At 41.7% G+C, this 20,852-nt stretch overlaps 2 protein-coding genes, 1 non-coding gene and 1 pseudogene across 7 annotated transcripts in view; 3 read left to right on the top strand and 1 right to left on the bottom strand.

Annotated features, from left to right (window-relative positions):
* The window catches only part of qtrt2 (queuine tRNA-ribosyltransferase accessory subunit 2), a 36,973-nt gene extending 35,829 nt beyond the window's left edge, over positions 1 to 1,144 (bottom strand). For 3 of the 4 annotated variants that reach the window (XM_067992735.1, XM_067992737.1, XM_067992738.1), the window contains exon 1: positions 1,094 to 1,128. The gene's annotated coding sequence lies outside the window, so the exon portion shown is untranslated. Of the gene's footprint in view, positions 1 to 1,093 lie in introns of all 4 variants that reach the window. The other variant, XM_067992736.1, reaches the window with a different exon arrangement.
* A 62-nt stretch (positions 1,145 to 1,206) lies between these two features.
* LOC137327192 (DNA-directed RNA polymerases I, II, and III subunit RPABC4 pseudogene) lies at positions 1,207 to 2,162 on the top strand (annotated as a pseudogene).
* Positions 2,163 to 4,535: 2,373 nt separating this feature from the next.
* Positions 4,536 to 20,852, top strand: part of ccdc191 (coiled-coil domain containing 191) — a 50,477-nt gene continuing 34,160 nt past the window's right edge. Inside the window, exons 1-7 of one of the 2 annotated variants that reach the window (XM_067992730.1) lie at positions 4,536 to 4,827; positions 13,861 to 13,899; positions 14,030 to 14,171; positions 16,766 to 16,921; positions 18,752 to 18,930; positions 19,263 to 19,486; positions 19,786 to 19,954. In XM_067992730.1, coding sequence (XP_067848831.1) covers positions 4,756 to 4,827; positions 13,861 to 13,899; positions 14,030 to 14,171; positions 16,766 to 16,921; positions 18,752 to 18,930; positions 19,263 to 19,486; positions 19,786 to 19,954 — 981 coding nt within the window. In that variant the 5' untranslated portion in view covers positions 4,536 to 4,755. The remainder of the gene's footprint in view (positions 4,828 to 13,860; positions 13,900 to 14,029; positions 14,172 to 16,765; positions 16,922 to 18,751; positions 18,931 to 19,262; positions 19,487 to 19,785; positions 19,955 to 20,852) is intronic. The other variant, XM_067992729.1, reaches the window with a different exon arrangement.
* On the top strand, positions 18,227 to 18,319 carry trnar-ucu (transfer RNA arginine (anticodon UCU)). The gene is made up of 2 exons: positions 18,227 to 18,263; positions 18,284 to 18,319. It is a non-coding gene; the product is annotated as a tRNA-Arg (tRNA).

Here is a 20,852-nt window from a genome sequence, read left to right as displayed (position 1 = left end):
CCTCCTCTTCTCTTTTACTCTTGCAAACTTGGTGGTGTCCTGCACTACTAGCCTTGGCTTTTATCTTGATTTATGAATTTTAAAAAGCCTTGCAAAGGTTTTCCACTGAGCAGTCCAGACTGTTTGTGTTTCACTATATCTGTAGTACTTTTGAGTGCATGGAAACTGATTTTTGGCAGCTTCATCACTTCTCAAGTTAACATTTCAGGTCAATGACCTTCTGATGAAAGATCATTGACCTGAAATGTCAACTCCATTTCTCTCCACAGATGCTGCCAGACCTGCTGAGTGTTTTCCAGCATTTTCTGTTTTTATATTTGAACAATTATGTCCTGTACTTTTTAGTTACGTTCTGTACTTTTTTCATTCACAGGCATCACTGGTGAGGCCAGCATTTATTGCCCATTCCTAGTTACCCTGATTTTGATACAAATGAGTGTATACTTTCTAACTTTAATAATTTAGAGAGCAGTTGAGAGTCAACTATATTGGTGTGGGCAGTCCAGCTAAGAGAGGAAGGTTTCTAACGACATTAGTAAACCAGAAAACCAATTCATCACTTTTACTGATACCTGCTTTTTATGTCCATATTCTTTAAACTGAATTCAAATTCTCAATCTTTTGATTGTGGGATTTGAACTCACTCTTACTCTTGATTACTCGTCCAGTAACTTAACCACTACTCTACCGTACCCGGTCTAAGCAATGAATCAATGTGTTGTAGCAAGAGTGAACGATTGAAAAATATGTCGAACTTAAAATCATGCAGTACTCCCACTTCACTGTTTTTGTTGGCAATGATCTATCTATGTGATAGACACAGACCTCTGATGGGGGTGATGGGTCAGATACCTCAGGAGGAGAGTTCCCCAACTCTTACTATGCCCAGCTCCCGAGTGCTGTGGGACGTACCCAGTAATAGGCTCTTCCCTGTTATTAAGCTGGAAGGGAGCACTGGAAGGGGGGCGGGGGGGACTGGCTTTCGATGCCAGGTCCCCGCCGCTCTCTAATTTAATAATACTGGCGATGACTGTACGTCCACCTCCCGCCGGGAACACACATCAGCATCCGCCCGAATAAAGACCGCTCTCACCTGCACATGTTACCCGGAAACGGCAGGCCGGCAGCCGCGCCGAGCGCCCAACCAATCAAACTGCCGGAAGCGTCCCGCCGTAATGGCGTCACTGGGGCGGGGCGAGGCGAGGGGGCGGGGCGCGCTGGCCACGTGATCCGGGCCCTGCGATCCTTAGACCTGGGCCCAGAGCAGGAGCGGCGGGCGGTGAACGGACTCGGTACGATGGAGGCTCAGAAGGACGCGCCGCCTCCCAAGCAGCAGCAGCCCATGGTGTACATCTGCGGGGAGTGTCACACTGAAAACGAGATCAAAGCCAGGGACCCGATCCGCTGCCGAGAGTGCGGCTACAGGATCATGTACAAGAAGAGGACCAAGAGGCTGGTGGTGTTTGATGCCCGGTGATGGGCGCTCCCCTCCCGTGCTGACGATGGGCCTTGACACCGTGAACAGGCTGCATCGTCTCACCTCTTTTTTTTTTCTTCTGCCGTAATAACTCGTTGCGTTAACTCTGTTTTCTTCAAAAGCCCAAATTTAGACTGTGATGATTGGCGTCTAATTGGCTTTAACATTGGTGATAGAACGGGTCTGTGTATATCTTGGTGTCGTCCTGTTATCGCCATTGAGAAGGCGGTGAATAAAGCCGCGTATGCTGACCGCATACCTTTCCTTTGGTGCTTTAGGCCTTCCCGAATTGTACAATCTTTTATTGTGTAGTTGCGCACAAACTATTCGTGACCCCCAAAAATTGCATTGTGCTCTGCAGACTTCATAACAAAAAAACGTTTAATGATTCGCCTCTGCCGTTGGATTTCAGTTCTACACATTCCGTGTTGAGATGTTCGCTGCAGAAAATACCGCGTTCGCGTACTTTTACAGTCCCTTACGTGTCTGAAGCGCCTTCAGACATTTTTCTACGTTAAAGGCGAGAAGTTATTTGGATATAAATGTTTTGAATTCAACAAACCAATCAGGATAGTACTAATGTGTGTTATGTGCTCTTGTGTTCTGCCTTCCCTGAAACAAGTCTTAATTCAATGAATGAAAACCGATTGTGTAAATATATTAAATGTTGCAACAAGTGGTCCAAGTCATGTTTTTAACAGATTTAATTCTTTTTAACTAACTTGCAGTGAAAGTGGGTTTAAAGTTCAACAATGAAACGTATTGTTGCATAACCTGTGTTGTGTGGTGCACTTGTCTGAAGCTCAAAATATTGTCTATTTCAAAGAAAAGCTGTAAACTCAAATTTGCTTGGAACTGGCCTTTGTACTGGTAAATTTGTATATTTGGGTCATCTCATGTAAACAAGTAATTGTCCCTAACCCATTCCAGAACATAGAATCATCGAAAATAGGAGCAAGAATGGGCCTGCTCTGCCATTCAAAATGATCATGGCCGATCGTCTAACTCAGTACCTTGTTCCTACTTTTTCCCCATATCCCTTGATCCCTTTAGCATTAAGAAATATATCTATCTCCTTCCTGAATATATTTAATGACTTTGCCTCCACTGCCTTCTGTGGTAGAGAATTCCACAGGTTCACCACCCTCCTGAGTGAAGAAATTTCTCCTCATCTCTGTTCTAAATGGCATATCCTGAGACTGAACCCTGGTTCTGGATTCCCCATCCATCGGGAACATCCTCCTTGCATCTAGTCTGTCTAGTCCTGTTAGAATTTTATATGTTTCGATGAGATCATCTCTCATTCTTCTAAACTCTAGTGAATATAGGCCTAGTCGACCCAATCTCTCCTCATACGTCAATCCTGTCATCCCAGGAATCAGTCTGGTAAACCTTTGTTGCACTCCCTCCATGCCAAGGACATCCTTCCTCAGATAGAGACCAAAACTGCACACAATACTCCAGATGTGGTCTCACCAAGGCCCTGTAGAACTGCAGTAAGACATCCCTGTTCCTGTACTCAAATTCTTTGGTATGTTGGCCTTCATTGCAATTCGCCTTCCTAACTACTTGCTATACCTGAATGCGCGCTTTCAGCGACTGGTCTACAAGGACACCCAGGTCTCGTTGCACCTCCCCTTTTCCCAATCTATCACCATAGGTTGTGGATGTGTGTCAAACAAAAGTGTGATTTTTTTTTCTCTCTTGTCTAGATGCAAATGCCATCAATATTATCTTTCTTAGGTACACTAATTTAATCTTTAAAACTGCAAAGCATAGCCCAATTGCATAGCAGTATGCTGTACACCTATAAACATCACTGATTTTCATGTCCTGAGGGATGCTGAGGTCAGTGAGACTTTGAGAAGTGGACAGTGTGTGCCTGTAGAAGTAGGGTAGATCAGAGTGCATGTTAAACCTGCCCACTTCTGAAAAAGGCTGATTTTTTTTTCTCTCTGGAATAGATAGTGGCAGTAAATTCTAATTTCTCCCAGTCTGCAGTTTTTAGTTTAAGTATTTGTAGTTCAAGTTGAAACTTCAGGTTGTGCAGTTTTAATGCAGGGAAGTAAAATGTAAATTTAAAGTATGAAAACAAATTTACTTGGCTTGATTTACATCACCTTGCCTACATGCCTCAAACATCATTTTATCTTTGTTGGTTAGAGGGTATGAGCATCTTTAAGACTGCTTTTAAACAAGAAAAATACTAAAATTAAAAGTTATTTAAGCCACTAGCCAGTTACAATTCTGCATTTGTACTTTAAGGATGGCAAGGCCTTGGGGAGGGTGTCACAGATGAGAAACTTTACTTACCAGAAACTAGGGCTCTTTTCTCTCGAACAGAGAAGTTTAAGGGGGAGGTGCAGTAGAGGTGTTCAAAATTATGAATGGTTTTGGTAAGACAAATAGGGGAAAACTATTTCCAGTGATTTCTTAGTAAATAAAGGACATAAATTTTGATCACCACCAAAAAAAACGGGAGAGGTTAGGTAATTTTATTTTTACACTTAGGACATTCAAGCTCTTAACAATCCTATCAGAAATGGTGGGAACAGAATCTGTTAAAACTTCTTTTAAAAGGGAAGTGGAGAAATATTTGAAACAAACATCTAAAGGGGAATGGGGCTAAGTGGATAGTACTTTCAGAGAGCTGGCACAGGCACCAGGGTTTAATGGCCATGTCCTGTATTGTAAAATTCTGATTCTAGTTGGAAATGTGATTGTTATTTACTTTCACTGGTGTTTCTCTTCATATTTCACTGATGTTTCTCCTTGTGAGAGTAAAGGGATCATCTGCACTGATAACCATGCCACTGCTGACAACTCTTGGTTTTATTATTTTAAATATAATTAAAACTGAGCAGCTCTGTAGGAATACCTGAGCAACATACTGCCACACACATATATATATATATACATATATGTATTAATTTCAATTTAAAAACCAAATTCTCCCCAATAGATTTTTATTTCCAGTTACTAGTGGACGTCCTACTGGAGTAAATGTAATATTTATGTGTTTAGTTTGATGGCGGTTGCCATGGTGATAACTGACCCTCCGGTGCGGCTGGGCGCATTGAATTCTGGGAGTTGTAGTTCTTCACTGGTTTCTGCCGCTCTGTGGCAGTGGGGCTCCGGGGACAGAGAACGACAACTCCCAGAACACTCGGCTCACCGAACGCGGCTCCAGAGATGGTGAAAGGCCCAAAGCGATGAACGGTGGAGTGTCGTTCGGGGGCGGGGGGCTGATTAACACCTGATGATGGTTGGTGCAGGACATGGAGATGGAGCACAACACGTCGGGTCTTTTCCGCTGGAAGAGGTTTACCAAGAACAAAAATGGGCCCAAGGTAGTTAGCAGCACTCGTTTCTCTTCGAAACACACCAACTTTGAAACGAGTGTCACTCATTGTTTTTAATGTACTTTCTCCCCAACCCTGTCAGTCAGGCCTTCTCTCCCCAAGCACGGGACGGTCGCTATCCTTCCCAACCGCTACTGTTCCGTTTATCATGTTAAAGGCGGTACATAAATGCCAGCTGTATCTTTGCTGTCTACTCTTTCTCATTTCTTCTGTTTGTCTTTCCTTCCCATTTGCCACCTCTTTCTCGATCGTTTTTTTGGGATGAGACGTTAAACCGAGGCCCCGTCTGCCCCCTCAGGTGGAGGTAAAAGATCCCATAGCACTATTTCGAAGGCGAGCAGGGGAGTTCTTCCCCGTGTCCTGGCCAATATTTATCCCTCAAACAACATCACTAAATCAGATCATCTGGTCATTTAATTCATTGCTGTTTGTGGGACCTTGCTGTGTGCAAATTGGTTGCATCGTTTCCCTACATTACAACAGTGACTACACTGGTTGTACGACATTGGCTGTAAAGTGCTTTGGATATGGAGGTTATAGGGCAGCCCGAGCAGGAAGCTGAGGGAGATGAGAGGGCTGAGTTGTGCTGTACCGTAGGTCAAATGGTGTTTAAAGTTCCTATCGTGCTAGATCTGGAGCCATAGCTCGAATCTGAGCCCGCACACCTGGGAGGTGGTGCCATATGTTCAGGCAAGAGAGAAAATGGGTGTGAGGTAGTGAGTCATGGGGGCTTGGGATGGCAGTAGAGGTGGCTCAGGTAATTCAGCACAGGCTGGTTGGGGATCAGAACACTTGGAACTGATTGGTACCTGGTAACCAGTGACATGGTTACTAGAGACTAATGAGATGGCTCAAAGTGGACAGATGTCAGATGGACAGACATTGTCTTTCTCAGAAAATAGATATTATTGTAACCGATTACATGTGAATAAGTATAGGAGCATAATTATTACTTGGAGAACAGCAGTGCTGTAGGGAACAGTTATAACTAGTAGTTACCACTGTTATAGTTCATGCTATCTACATATTTTCCTCATGCAAATGGATTAACAATTTCCATAAACAGACCACACCTCTTACAAATTGAAACCTGCATCTATATACTCTACGCACTGAGGTAGTGTAGCTTAACTCTAACAATTAACCTTGAAATGTCGCAATGTTAGACTGCCTTGTATAAGCAAAATTACTGACCAGATTTAAATGATACACAAAAGCAAAAATATAGATAAAATACTCTAAAATATTCATTTATAAAAGACCAGGAAAATAGTCCACAAGAGGTTAATTTACAAGTTACAATTATGCAGTGCTTACAATATTAAAAGAGCCCCAAGGTACTTCACAAATGGAAACAGAGAAGACAGATGTGTGATGAGACATGCCTAAATGCTTGGTCAAAAGATGTGCATTGAGAAAGATTTTGAAAGGAGGGAGAGAAGCAAAGGGAGTTGAAGAGAGTGCTGTAACCCATGGAGCAAAGTATGGGGATGCACACAAAGGCTAGAGTCAAGAATGAAAGATGCATGAGGGGATATAAGCTTGGAGGAGATTGCAGGGATGGGATGGGGCAGGCCATGGAGGGATTGGAGACAAGGATGAGACGGTTAAATTTAATACCTTCAGGGATAGAGAACTAGTGCAGGTCAGTGAGAATTGATGGGCAAGAAGTCCTGATACAGGTGACTTTATTTTGAACAAGCTGAAGTTTGTGGAGGAAAGGGAGACCAGCAAGGAATGCATTTGAACAAATCAAATTTAGAGGTGACAAAACACAAATAAAGGTTCGGTGGCAGAGAGGTAAAGTACGGGCGGAGGCCAGCAATATTGTGCAAATGAAAATAGGTAGTCTTGGTGATTAATAGGATGTGTGATTTGAAGCTCAACACTGGGTCAGTATGCCAAGATGTCAGATGGTTTGGTTTAGCCTGTGACTGTCCAGGAAGGGGGAAGAAGTCAGTGGCAAGTGCGTGGATTTATATCGGAGACCAAAAACAATGGTTTTTGTCTTCCTGATGTTCAGTGGTAGGAAGTTGTGAATTATCCAAGATGATGTTGGACAGGCAGTCTGGCAGGACTGAGTTAGTTATGGGATTGAGAGAGGTGATGGAGAGGTACAGCAGGTGTTGCCAGCAAACATATGGAAGACCAGTCTTTTGGTCCTGGGACATTTCCCTTTGAGAGAACGTATGCTAATATAGATTTCATTACTTACTTCCAACACCTTCAGACCAAGAAAGTCACCATTATGCTGGAAATACAACACTCTTTTAAAGGTCTGGTCACCACATTACAGGAAGAATGTAATTGCACTATGGAGGGTACAGAGGAGATTTATGAGGATGTTGCCAGGAATGGAGAATTTTAGCTATGAGGAAAGATTGGATAGGCTGAGGTTGTTCTCTTTGGAACAGAGGACGCTGAGGGGTGATTTAATTGCAGTGTACAAAATTATGAGGGCCCTTGATGGGGTGGATAGGAAGGACCTATTTCCCTTAGCAGGGAGGTCAATAAGCAGGGGGCATAGATTTAAAGTGATTGGTAGAAGGGAGCTGAGGAAAACTTTATTCACCCAGAGGGTGGTAGGGGTCTGGAACTCACTGCCTAAAAGGGTGGTAGAGGCAGAAACCACTTAAAAAATACCTGGGTGTGCACCTGAAGTGCCGTGACCTACAAGGCTACTGACCAAGTGCTGACAAAGTGGGATTAGACTGGGTGGCTCATTTTCGGCCAGCACGGATACAATGGGCTGAATGGCCTCCTTCAGTGCAGTAAATTTTCTATGATTCTAAGATATTTTCCTCTTTGATGTTGGGATCGCCCATCAAGCTTCATTACATTAAACATAAAAGCAACAGTGTTGCTGTTTTGCCCCATGATAGCAACACTAATCCTAAACCACAATTTACCATGGAGCTTAGTTTGCTCAGCTAGACCAAAGGAAATACTTCCAGCAATTAATTCATAGATACTAGACCATTTTTCAAACCAACAACACTGACACATAGGGCTCGATTTTTGCACCCCTGAGCGGGTGCGTTCGTGGCGGGGGGGCTCCGAAAATCGGGGATTCCTGGGGCGGTTCCGGAGCCTGGCTCCAACCCGCCCAATTCCGGATTCCCCAGTACTGGGGGAACACTCCCAGTTGAAATGGACGTGTTGTAGCCATCGGTCTGTGGCAGCTGCAAAAGTCCATTTGACAGGTGGTGGTTGGGGGCAGACCCTCACTCATTGCAGGAGGCCACTCTGTCACTTTGGACAAAGTTTGGTCTCCACCACCCTCCTCCTAACAAAAAAATTCACAAACTTGCACGCTTACCCCGGTGTGCAGAAACAATTACCTACCTTGCGGACCCCCTCAAACGTACATCTTCCGGATGGGGGCTGCCGTAGCTGCAGTCATGACCTTCTCGGAGGGCGACCGGCCACGCCGTCCACCTCTGACACGTAGAGCTCCACAACACAGTGCTGTGACACATCCACCTGCACAGCAGGAGGGAGGGCAACGGCAGAGAGAGATGCGTCGCAGAAGGCACTACCCTCGCCACAGGGTCTACAGACTGAGGCTCAGCTTCCTGGACCTCTCTGAGCAGCAGTGCACATGGAGGCTCAGAGTCACTCGACATGTAGTCGTGGACATCTGCAGCCTCCTTCATGCCGAGCTGCTCCCGGCTGGCCCGAGCACCATCTTCTTACCTGTCGCTGTCAAAGTCACTACTGCCCTCAACAACTTCTCCTTCGCATCCTTCCAGGGTGCCACCGGGGACATCGCTGACGTCGCTCAGTCTTATGCACAAAAGAGCCCTTCAAATACACCTACACCCATTCTGCAGTAACACAAATGGGTGGCATCAGTTGTGGGTCTTCTTAGTGATCCTCAGGAAAGGGCATTATTGCACAAACCAGACAAGATTCGCAAAGACGTGACGGTAGTGGTGACAATATAATATGTAATGTGAGTTGATCAGAAATTAAATATAAGTAAAAACCATGACAAACCCTCAAACACCCTTGTGCATCCCCTTCATGCTCACAACACGTTTGCCTTACGCTTCCTACTGCACATATGTGATGCATGCAGCACAGGTAGTGGCAGGTTGAGTGAGGCTGACCGTGAAAGAGATGCGTGAGAGGGTGAGTATGAGATAGAGTCATGAGATTGTATGTGGATTGGGTTGAGTGGTAGTGGTGGGATGAGTACTGGCGAGGTGAGTAAGTGCAGGTAAGATGAGAATGAGCTTTGAGTGAGTGTGAGGAGTGATGTGATATAGTGTTGGCAGTGCAGAAGGAGATGTGGGTGGGGGGCGGTGATGTGGCAGACGGAGTGTAGGGGAATGAGTAAGTGTACTCACTTCGGCTGACCTACTTAGATCATTGAAGCGCCTCCTGCACTGTATGCAGGTACGCGATATGTTGGTGGTGCTGGTGACCTCCTCTGCCACCTCGAGCCAGGCCTTCTTGGTGGCAGAGGCAGGCCGCTTCCTCCTGCCCGCCGGGGAGAAGATCTCTGTCCTCCCCCTCCTCCTCACCCCATCCAATAAGACCTGGAGTGAGGCATCATTAAACCTGGGAGCAGCCTTCCCCCTGGGCTGCTCCATGCTGTAATTTTTCCTATTTTCTGCAGCATCAGTCAGTGGAGGACTGCCCCTTTAAATAGGGCTCCTCCAGCTGACAGCCAATGCTGCGCATGCGCAGTCTGCCCACTGCGCAGCTTTCCAGTGCGAAACCCGGAAGCAAAGGTAAGTACCTTCAATCAAGCTGCGATTGCATGCGGAGCACCCCGATTTCACTGGGCGCGTTACCCACGTGCCCAGTTTACCCCCCCCTGCTGCCAACCTGCCACCCTCCTAATATCGGGCCCATAGTCTGAAAAGTAGATGAATTGACGGCACAACTAGAAGTAAATGGGTATGATCTAATTGCCATTACGGAGACGTGGCTGCAGGTTGACCAAGGCTGGGAACTGAATATTCAAGGATATGCGACATTTAGGAAGGACAGGCAAAAAGGAAAAGGAGGTGGGGTAGCGCTGTTAATAAAGGATGAGATCAGCACAATAGTGAGAAAGGATCTTGGCTCAGAAGATCAAGATGTAGAATCAGTTTGGGTGAAGCTAAGAAATAGCAAGGGGCAGAAAACATTGGCGGGCGTTGTTTATGGGCCACTAAACAATAGTGGTAGTGTAGGGCATGGTATAAAGCAGGAAATTAGAAGTGCATGTAATACAGTAATCATGGGGGACTTTAATCTACATATAGATTGGGCAACCCAAATTAGCACGAATACTGTGGAGGACGAATTCCTGGAATGTATACGAGATGGTTTTCTAGATCAGTATGTTGAGGAACCAACTAGGGAACAGGCTATTTTAGATCTAGTATTGTGCAATGAGAAAGGGTTAATTAATAATCTTGTTGTAAAGGAGCCCTTAGGGAAGAGTGACCTTAATATGATAGAATTCTTCATTAAGTTTGAAAGTGATGTAATTCAATTCGAAACTAAGGTCTTAAATCTAAACAAAGGGAACTACGAGGGTATTAGGCGCAAGTTGGCTGTGGTTGATTGGGGAACTACATTTAAAGGTATGATGGTAGAAAGGCAATGGCTAGCATTTAAAGAATTAATACATAATTTGGAACAAATATATATTCATTTAAGGCACAAAAACCCAACAGGAAAAGTGGTTCAACTGTGGCTATCAAGACAAATTAAAGATAGTATTAAATTAAAGGAGGAGGCTACAAAGTTGCCAGAAAAAGCATTAAGCCTGACGATTGGGAGCATTTTAGAATTCAGCAAAGGAGGACCAAGAAATTGATAAAGAAAGGGAAAATAGAATATGAGAGTAAACTAGCGAGAAACATAAAAACGGATTGTAAAAGCTTCTATAGGTATGTAAAAAGAACGGCGAAGGCAAATGTGGGTCCCTTACAGAGAGAGACGGGAGAATTTATAATGGGAAATAAGGAAATGGCAGAGAAATTAAACAAATACTTTGTGTCTGTCTTCACTGAAGAAGACACAAAAATCCTCCCAGAAATACTAGAGAACCAAGGGTCTGGCGAGAATGAGGAACTGAAAGAAATTAGTATTAGTAAAAAAAATAGTGCTAGAGAAATTAATGGGACTGAAAGTCGATAGATCCCAAGGATTTGAAAGAGGTGGTTATAGAGATAGTGGATGTATTGGTTGTCATTTTCGAAAATTCAATAGATTCTGGAATGGTTCCTGCAGATTGGAGGGTAGCAAATGCAACCCCACTATTTAAGAAAGGAGGAAGAGAGGAAACAGGGAACTACAGACCTGTTAGTCTGACATCAGTAGTAAGGAAAATGCGAGAATCTATTATAAAGGATGTGATAACAGGACACTTAGAAAATAATAATAGGATTTGGCAGAGTCAACATGGATTTATGAAAGGGAAATCATGTTTGACAACCTACTGGAGTTCTTTGAGGATGTAACTAGTAAAATAGATAAGGGGAACCAGTGGATGTGGTGTATTTGGATTTTCAGAAGGCTTTCGATAAGATCCCACACAGGAGGTTGGTGAACAAAGTTAGAGCACATAGAATTGGGGGTAATATACTGGCATGGATTGAGAATTGGTTAACAGACAGAAAACAGAGAGTAGGAATAAAAGGATCTTTTTCAGGTTGGCAGATTGTAAGTAGTAGGGTACTGGTGCTTGGGCCCCAGCTATTCACAATCCATATCAATGATTTGGATGAGGGGACAAAATGTAATATTTCCAAGTTTGCTAATGACACAAAACTAGGTGAGAATGTGAGTTGTGAGGAGGTGCAAAGAGGCTTCAAGGGGATATTGACAGGTTAAGTGAGTGGGCAAGAACATGGCAGATGGAATATAATGTGGAAAAATGTGAAGTTATCCACTTCGGTAGTAAAAACAGAAATGCAGAATATTTTTTAAATGGTGGGAGATTGGGAAATGTTGATGTTCAAAGGGACCTGGGTGTCCTTGTACATGAGTCACTGAAAGCTAACATGCAGGTGCAGCAAGAAATTAGGAGGGCAAATGGTACGTTGGCCTTTATTACAAGAGGATTTGAGTACAGGAGTAAAGATGTCTTACTGCAATTATATAGGGCCTTGGTAAGACCGCACCTGGAATATTGTGTACAATTTTGGTTTCCTTACCTAAGAAAGTGTTAGCGTAAAATTTGGACTGTTGAATTAAAGGCAACGATGAAGTGACTATTGGGTACATGGCGGTGGTCTTTACCCTAAAACCACACTGAAATGCGCTTTGTGTAGATTAGACTAACCCTAATTAAAAGCTTAAGTATAACGCTTGACTACTAACAAAATGGACACTATTAAACAAAATGGACACTACTAAACAAAATGGATTCTGTGACTGTGGGAAAGACAGTTAAAAGTGTTGAGTTTGTACATTCCAAAACTGGCTTACAGTCTGGGAATACAAAAGACATTTCACAACGAACTGATAAAACTATAGAACCAGACTACGTGAAACAAAGGCATACTGTCTTAAGGTGATAACAGTTGTTTTAATTTAATTGGTTAATGTGTAAACAGTCCGTTGTTGCTGTGCGGGCTTAATTGGTTAATGTGTAAGCAGTCCGTTGTTGCCATGCGGGCTTAATTGGTTAATGTGTGTAATCAAGATTAATGATGTAAAAGCTACTGAAAATCTGTATTTCAAAGGTATAAAAAAGCATGACAACCATTTTAAAGTTGAGGAGGTAGTTGCGATACTGCGGAGTATCCAGTTCTTCTCCCAAAGCTTTGTCCAATAAACTGCATGTTGAATTTTTAAGTCTGACTCCGAGTGGTGATTTTTCCCACAACAAAAGGATATACTGGCCATAAAGGGAGTGCAATGAAGGTTCACCAGACAGATTCCTGGGATGGCGGGATTGTCATATGAGGAGAGATTGAGTAGACTAGGCCTGTATTCTCTAGAGTTTAGAAGAATGAGAGGTGATCTCATTGAAACATACAAAATTCTTACAGGGCTCAATAGGGTAGATGCAGAGAGGATGTTTCCCATGGCTGGGGAGTCTAGAACCAGGGGTCACAGTCTCAGAATAAAGGGTAGGCCATTTAGGACTGAGATGAGGAGAAATTTCTTCATTCAGAGGGTTGTGAATCTTTGGAATTCTCTACCCCAGAGGGCTGTGGAGGCTCAGTCATTGAGTACATTCAAAACAGAGATTGATAGATTTCTAGATATTAAAGGCATCAAGGGATATGGGGCTAGTGCAGGAAAATGGCTTTGAGGTAGAAGATCAGCCATGATCTTGTTGAATGGCGGAGCAGTCTTGAAGGGCTGGATGGCCTACTCCTGCTCCTATTTCTTATGTTCTTACGTTTCTTAAGCACATGCATCCACACAGGTTAAAATGACACGGTTACAGACTGATGAATTTCAGCCAGCCATATGGAGAGTGGCTACAAAAAAAGGGTCTGATTAAAATTGCTTGAAGAGCACCCGGACAGGAGGCAGGTGTCCAGTGGTAAACATTTTCATTCACCCTTCCAGATTCCAGAATGGAGTCTGCCAGTGCACGTGCTGCCAGGAGCTCCACATTTAGAAGGTTTGAATTAAGTGAAACCTGGAGTGGGTCTTTTACTCCAAGTGCTTTAAATTTTCAGATTATGGTGCCAAAGAAGGAGATGGATCATAAATTTGTTTTTGGTGATTCAGTTCCCCTTTGCATTAATAGCAACACATCAGAGCTATCCAAAATCCAGGATTGCGTTACATGTAATGAAGTCATATGAGTGTGCAGGGCTATTTTTTAATGTCAACATTTGACCTGGGGTAAGTCTCCTCAAATATCAATGCGGTTCAAAAATATTAGAGCTTGTATTCTCAATGGAGTCTCTCACATCACCAACTTTACAAAATTTAGCATTAGTAAGCTAAAATTGATTACAAAAGTGCTAAAATACACTAGGTTTGTAGTATATATACACTATATCTGTTAAATTATTGTACAGATATTGACAATGCTGTTATGTTTATCTGTAGCCAAACATGGACCATGATGATATCCAGGACTGGATTAAAGTAAGTATGATCAGCTGAATCACATGAAGGCAAATATGGTTTAGTGAACTGCTTAAATAATTGGAAAAAATAATACAGTCAATACTAATTGATTGACTAATTGACAATACCAATACTATTTTTTTAACAGAGAGTTGAACAGGCATCTGAATGTGCTGTCGCAGAAGTATTTCCATCAAAAAAGTCAAAAACAAATCCAAAAGCCAGTGGATATGTTATGTCCATGGAGACAGTTGATCAGCTTCATGATCATGATGATGCCTATGCTGAAGGTAAAGTCACCTTTGATTGTATAACTCCGTGATGATCCTCACACTATAGGGGTAATTTTACAAAATCACAGAAGGTGAGGTGGTTTTTTAAAGTATTTCTTACAGCCCCAATTTTACAAGGATCCAATGGTTGTGTGGGGCCTTGCTAAGGGTGAGCTCAAGCCACAAAATAATGTATGCAGTCTAGCACATGTGATCTGCAGCACACTACAGTTCATGCCCCAAAAAATGCTAGGTTTTTGGAGGCTGTGCTGGTGACCAGCGCAAGTGTCATCAAAACTTCAAAAAAGGACGTGAATGGGTCCCACATTGGATTTAGCAGCTTTCTCACTAATAGCGCTGCTCGGCCATTAGGTAGGGGTGCTGTGTGGATGGCCTGCCATATAGGAGTAGGCTTCTTAAAGGTGAATAACATTTTATAAATTGTTGATTGGAATGCTAAATCTTTTTTGCTTATAATGTTGCTTTATCTGCATTTTCATTGGTGCATTAATTTTTGTTGTTGTGTAGGCCTAACTTTTTGCATTCCAAGACTTTTATTTTCAGCTTCTCTTACAACTGTCTTACTGCCAGCTGCTACTTGGCAAGATGGGAATTCCTTTGGGGGGTTCCAATGGTGCATGTAGATTTAGAAGAAAAAGAGCAGTTCTTGAAGGGACAAAATAGGTGCGACTATACTATACACTTTAAACCTTCACCCCATGGATCTGCATTTATTGGCCCAGTATTTTCTGAGCATATCAAAAGAGGTCTGTCTCAGGGGGCTCAACTTCACAAAGGTAGCTCTACCATCTCATGGAGGCCAACTGCAGATAGCTTTTTCCCATGGGTACAAGGGTCACTACTGTGTTAAACTTTGACACCAGCAGATCTTTCCAGCTGCTATCAGCAGCTCATGATTAGGATGTCCACAGATGCATCAAGCAAGTGATAGATGCCTTTTTTGCAAGGAGCAACATCTTCATCACTTTCCCGATGCAAAGGAGGCATAAGCTCGAAAGGGCACAAAACATTTCCTGGATGGGAAGGTTCCCAAGAGGGAAGAGCATGGTAGATGGCATCTGTGTACTGTACTGACAGTTAAACATGGCACCATTTCCTGGCAAGCAAGGTGCACTTATGTCTTCTGTTGAGGGTGCCCTAAAATGCCAAATAGGGCAAACCTCCTTCCACCTATCTCATGTAGCAGCATGTCCATTTTGCCACCATCAAACAGGCAAAGGGGTACTGTGCCGCTCCATCATTTGTCCATCGGACTCCGTTTCATACATCTTCATTGCGTTTCCTTTCACTTAATTTTTATCTGCAGCTGCTTTTACTACCCCCAATCTTGACATTTTGTGACAACTATTTAAAATTCATCTTGACCCTTTATAAGGACTGCAACAATATTTGTCCTATATGCGGCCACTTATGTTTAAGTGGGCATGTCCCTTTAAATTTGAACTGCTAGCCAAATTTTCTGCATTCCTCAGGTTACCTGCCGATGCAAGGCCAAAACTGAGCTGAGACCTTGTGCTAATTATTCAAACGGCCTGACTGCAAGATTGCAGGCAGTCAATTCAGTGCACTTTCACATAGCCATGTCCAGCCAACTTTTGCCAGCACCACAAAGCTGGGGCTTTGATGTTTATGTTACTAGATTACTGTAGCTCTTTGAACAAAGATAATATTAACAAACAGGACATTGATACTTGCACAATTGTTGAATTATTCACATATTGACATTGAATTTGGCAAACATTTTAATTTAAATAGCTCATCAAAATGGATTAAACCATGGTTTTTACTGGAATTATACATTTTGGAAGGTAATACTGATTTCAGTAACAAGTTGTGGGTCATGTGACTTGATTTTTCAATTACATCAACATTGAAACTTTTAGCACTACTCAATAGAACTTGGGGGAACATGTAAGAGTTTCGCAGAATCACAGAATTTTACAGTGCAGAAGGAGACCATTTGGCCCAACGTGCTGTGATAGCTCTCTGAAGGAACTATCCATTTAGGCTATTACTTTTTTTTAAAAATGTCTTTCTTAAATCCACTTTCCTTCTAAGAAAGAAAAAACAAACTTGCGTTTGTATAGCGCCTTTCATATCCTCAGGACATCCCAAAGCATTTCACAGCCAAAGAGTTATTTTTAAAATGTAGACAAATGCAGCTGCCAGTTTGCACACATTAAGGTCCCATAAACAGCAAATTAGATAAATGACCAGTTAATCTGTTTTTGGTTGAGTGATAAATGTTGGCCATTAAGAGCTATTGTGGAGTCTGCTTCCATCGCTTTTTTCCTCCACAATCTTTCCAAAAATATTTTTGAGTCTGTATGTTGAATAGGTCTTGAGTAATGAACATCTAACTGGATCTCCTGAAATATTAGACATGTCTGTGAGACTTAACAGTACGAAATCCCATTCACTAAAAATAATCATATTTATTAGAGCTTAATAAAGTAGTAATTCTGTTTTAGAGTTTAAATTGGAGCTCCTTTGAGATCAGGGTAATTAGTTTTTGGAGACATCAGTGTGCATTGTACTGTAAATGTCCAGCATAAACTGCCTTTCACAGTTTTTCAGTTCTTCCTATGTAGCTCAAGAGTTACTCAATGAATGGATGAATTCCAAGATAAGGCTGGAATTAGAATATGAAGAAATTGAAGAGCTAGAAAGCCATATGAATAACTCAGAGGAGCTCACATATTCGCCACGGATGGCCTCCAGAATGCCTGAGTATGAAAAGTTTGATGGTGAGGGCATCAGTTGTGTCTTTGTGTATTTTTGAACTTTAACTTTTCAGATTTCAATTGAAATGATAAGTGCTTCATGTGTGAAGAGGACATCTTTCAGATAAATGCTTGGACTTGTACACCTCTGCTTTATTAATATATTCCTACTCAAATTCAGTTATAACATCACCATTTGAATTCTCCTTTCAAAAGACAATAGTAAAGCATCACTCAATATGGAGGAACAGTTATGTTATATATAAAAAAAATAACTACAGGGAAAAAAGGAGGAATACGATCAGAACCATTTTAAAAAGAATAAGACATTTCTCCTCTTCTGAAAGCAGTGATTCATACTAGGGTACAGTTCCAAAATGACATGAATAAGACAAAACTACACTAATAAAATTAGAGGCATAAGTACAAGATTTAACCTTCAGACTGCTGAAGGTAGTAATTGAACCCTTCCCTATGCTGGGCAGTTTTGTAAGTTTTCACCTTTCATATCGTGATGCTGAAGCAAATGCCAGTATAAATGATCGAGCCAATTGTTGGGAGCAGCTTTATTGCTATAAGATTAACCTTAACCTCATCAAAATAAACATTAAAAACAAGATATTCTGGATATAAACACAGCAGTTTCAATCATTATCTGAAAGAGAAAGGTTAATTTTTTGGTTATGGCCCTTTATTGGTACTTTAAAAAAATATGTAAACACTTCATTCTACTTGCCCTGTATCTATCATCTTTTTAAACATTCCATCTTCCCACTTGTCCTGTTTTTATTTTTTTAAACTATAATTTTACTTTTTTCTTTTAATTCATCTATTCTATATGTAATTTCTTTGATAAAATAATATTAAAACACTTTATTTACCTACTTTTTGCTTCCTCCTTGCACCAGCCATCCATTTTGGAGGGCGTTGCAACTTTTAAAAAAAGTTGGCTTTGATTGGCTAAAAGAAAATAGTTCCAGAGGCCCTTTTTAGCTTATAGTGAGTCAGTAGAGAGAAGATTTCATGTAAAAAAAACACATCAAAACAGAAAGGGCTGGCCACCAATGATAAACTTATCTGCAGCCCACAGAGCAAAAATACATCTGAATGAGTAAACTTGATTGTGGCATACCAAGAGTAAAATACAAAGAATACTGCTACATATGGAGAATAATCTAACAAGGCAGAGGCACTCTTTGAAAAGAAACAAGCATACTAAAGTGTTCTACCAAAAAACAGAAAGAGCAAGAGGAATAATAAAGAATACTAAAAAGCAGTTAAGAGAGAAAATTATCAAGGTGTTGGAATATACCTTTTGTTTGTCCAGCTGGCTCTGTGGCGCAATGGATAGCGCATTAGACTTCTAGTAAGGTGACTGCAGGAGTCATTCAAAGATTGTGGGTTCGAGTCCCACCAGAGTTAGGTTTTATGTTTTGAGGGGAATCAAGGGATATGGGGATCGGGTGGGAAAGTGGAGTTGAGTCGAAGATCAGCCATGATCTGATTGAATGGCGGAGCAGGCTCCAGGGGCCATATGGCCTACTCCTGATCCTATTTGTTATGTTGTTATGTTTTAAAATAGAGCTGTTTAGAACAATGCAGAGAAAATTGACGATAAAGTGAAAATAGACACAAAACAATACAGTAAAGCAAAGGCAATTTGATGTTTTTACTTAATAAAGTCAAAGGTTCTGAAAGCCACAAGAACATATTTTCTGGTGACTTACTGGGCCATTAATTGTAATTAGGACCGGTATATTTCAATACTTATTGGCCGTAGACTTATAACCCACAAAAAAATGTCACCCCTCATCCAAAAGTTACTCTTTATATATGATGCATGTATTGTTATAGAGTTTTACAGTTATTTGGAACAAGAAAAAGAGAGTGCTGCAGCACAGACCTTCTTACAGCAGCTCCTAGAGAAAAAAGTGGTGGAGTCTGGTATCCTTGAGGATCTTGGGATAGATGAGGAAAGGCAGCAGAAAAAGCACAAAGACCCGCGTCTAAGCATGGAGGCAAGACACCAACAAGTATGTGCCAGGTTGTTGGGAACAGTACTGTAGTTATAATCATAATTTTACTTACATTTATGTGAACTTTGTGGAGAATTAAAATCCATAGCCAATATGCTGTGGCACTACAAGTAAATCACCTTGTTTACTGCACACAATTATGGAATTAATTTGAATGTACTTTGAAACTGGTGCTTTTAAGTGTTTTTGGTGACTTAAATTTTTGATTTCATGGGGCAAATTATCTTGTGGGACTTAAATTCAAAAAAAGGTAAATTAAAAAAAAATCTCAAGCTCTTGAAAGTGATATAAGTTCACAGGAACTAATTATACCAATCTATATTTTCAAGGTGAGAGAGAATCGAATGAAAAGACAGGCTAAGTTAGAGCAACAGAAGCAGGAGAAAACCATGAAGAAATTTGCTCATGCTAAAGCTCAGCAACTGCTTCAGGAGGAGGATAGGAGAAAAGCTTTACAGGCCATGAAAGAGGAAGAACATATTAAAAAAGAAATGGTACAGTTACGGAAAGAAATGATGGAAAAGAGATACATAATGGAAGAAGCAAAGCGGCTGTAAGTTGGTAACCAGCCAAGTAACTACTTAAAGCACTTTGGTGCTTTAATTAATCCTGTATTATTCTGAGGGAGGAGGAAAGGAAATTAAGTCTAAAAAAATTAATTCCTGGGATTACAATTTGGTCTTGTTTTACATTCAGAATATGAGGGAACAAAAAAGAAGCGCTAGCCTTTGATGGCTTATCTCACCAGCATCACTCTAAGGGTTAAACATACGCATCGACATGGTCATTAAAAAACGGCAAAGAATCTCTTCAAAATTATCCATCTAATTTAGTGCAGATTTTGTTTCACAGTGAACGAGAGCATCTGGAAAAGGAGAAAAAACGGCAACTCTTGAGTCACAAAAAAAACAAACAGACACTGATGGAATTACAGGAGCAGCAGGACCAGGAACATCGCAAGATTGAGCATCTTTGGATGATGCAGGAAGTTGAAGCCAGGATTAAAGCTAACCAGCTCCGGGTGAGAGAAAATTAATAGTCTTAAAAAAAAGGAATGGTACCACGTGGCTAGGGTCCAGGTTACTATCCTAGCAACATTACAATACTTTTAGATAACTGTGTATTCTATCGGAGTCCATTACTAAGTTCAAGGCTAGCCAGTAGATAACACTGAAGGCTGCCTCTGAGAGGGCACAAGTTAAAGAACCTCTCATCCTTGTTAATATCAGTTAGGTGAGAATTCATCAGTCTTGTTACAGTAGGCTCACACTGATACACCAAGACCTCTTTGATACAGTACCAGATTATGGGCCACTCATTAATTCTGCCATCTTGCTATCCTGCCCTCGCAGCTGAAAGAAGGTCGTGTAGGTTTTCCACATATTCTCCAGTCTATATCCTGATCTATATTGTTAGCAAACCTTGGCTGTAGCAGCAGTAGGGTTTCTTACTGCACTTGTGTGCACAAGATCAGATTTGGCTGTGAAGCCCCCTTCAGAGACCAATTGCCTGCTAGCATTCACTATTTAGGCACACATATGAAGAATGGAAATTTGGGTGAGATTCCAGGGACTCATTATACACCATCGGCAACTCATCCTAGTGGCAGTTCTTTATGTTTGAGCCCTGACAATTAGTGTTGATAGGTAATTCGATTACAAGATACTGCGGCATCACAGTCAAGCCTGTTGCTGTCCTCACCTGATGTCCACACATTCATCAGTATCAGGAAAAGTTAAAAGCAGGAATTTGGTGTTGGTTTTTGTTTCCCCCCCTCCCCAGAGAGCTATTTGTAGCATTACCAGCACTGGCCTACCCGAGATCAGCTAACGCAGTACAGACCAGCATGAAGAAATCAGTAAAGAGGTAATAGGCATTTCACATGATCCAATACAGAGCATTAAAGCACCAGCACACAT

This window comes from Heptranchias perlo, chromosome 11 (assembly GCF_035084215.1).
Source record: "Heptranchias perlo isolate sHepPer1 chromosome 11, sHepPer1.hap1, whole genome shotgun sequence".
Lineage (NCBI taxonomy): Eukaryota > Metazoa > Chordata > Chondrichthyes > Hexanchiformes > Hexanchidae > Heptranchias > Heptranchias perlo.
The sequence above is the reverse complement of the archived record's forward strand: the minus strand, read 5'-3'. Positions and strand labels throughout refer to the sequence as shown.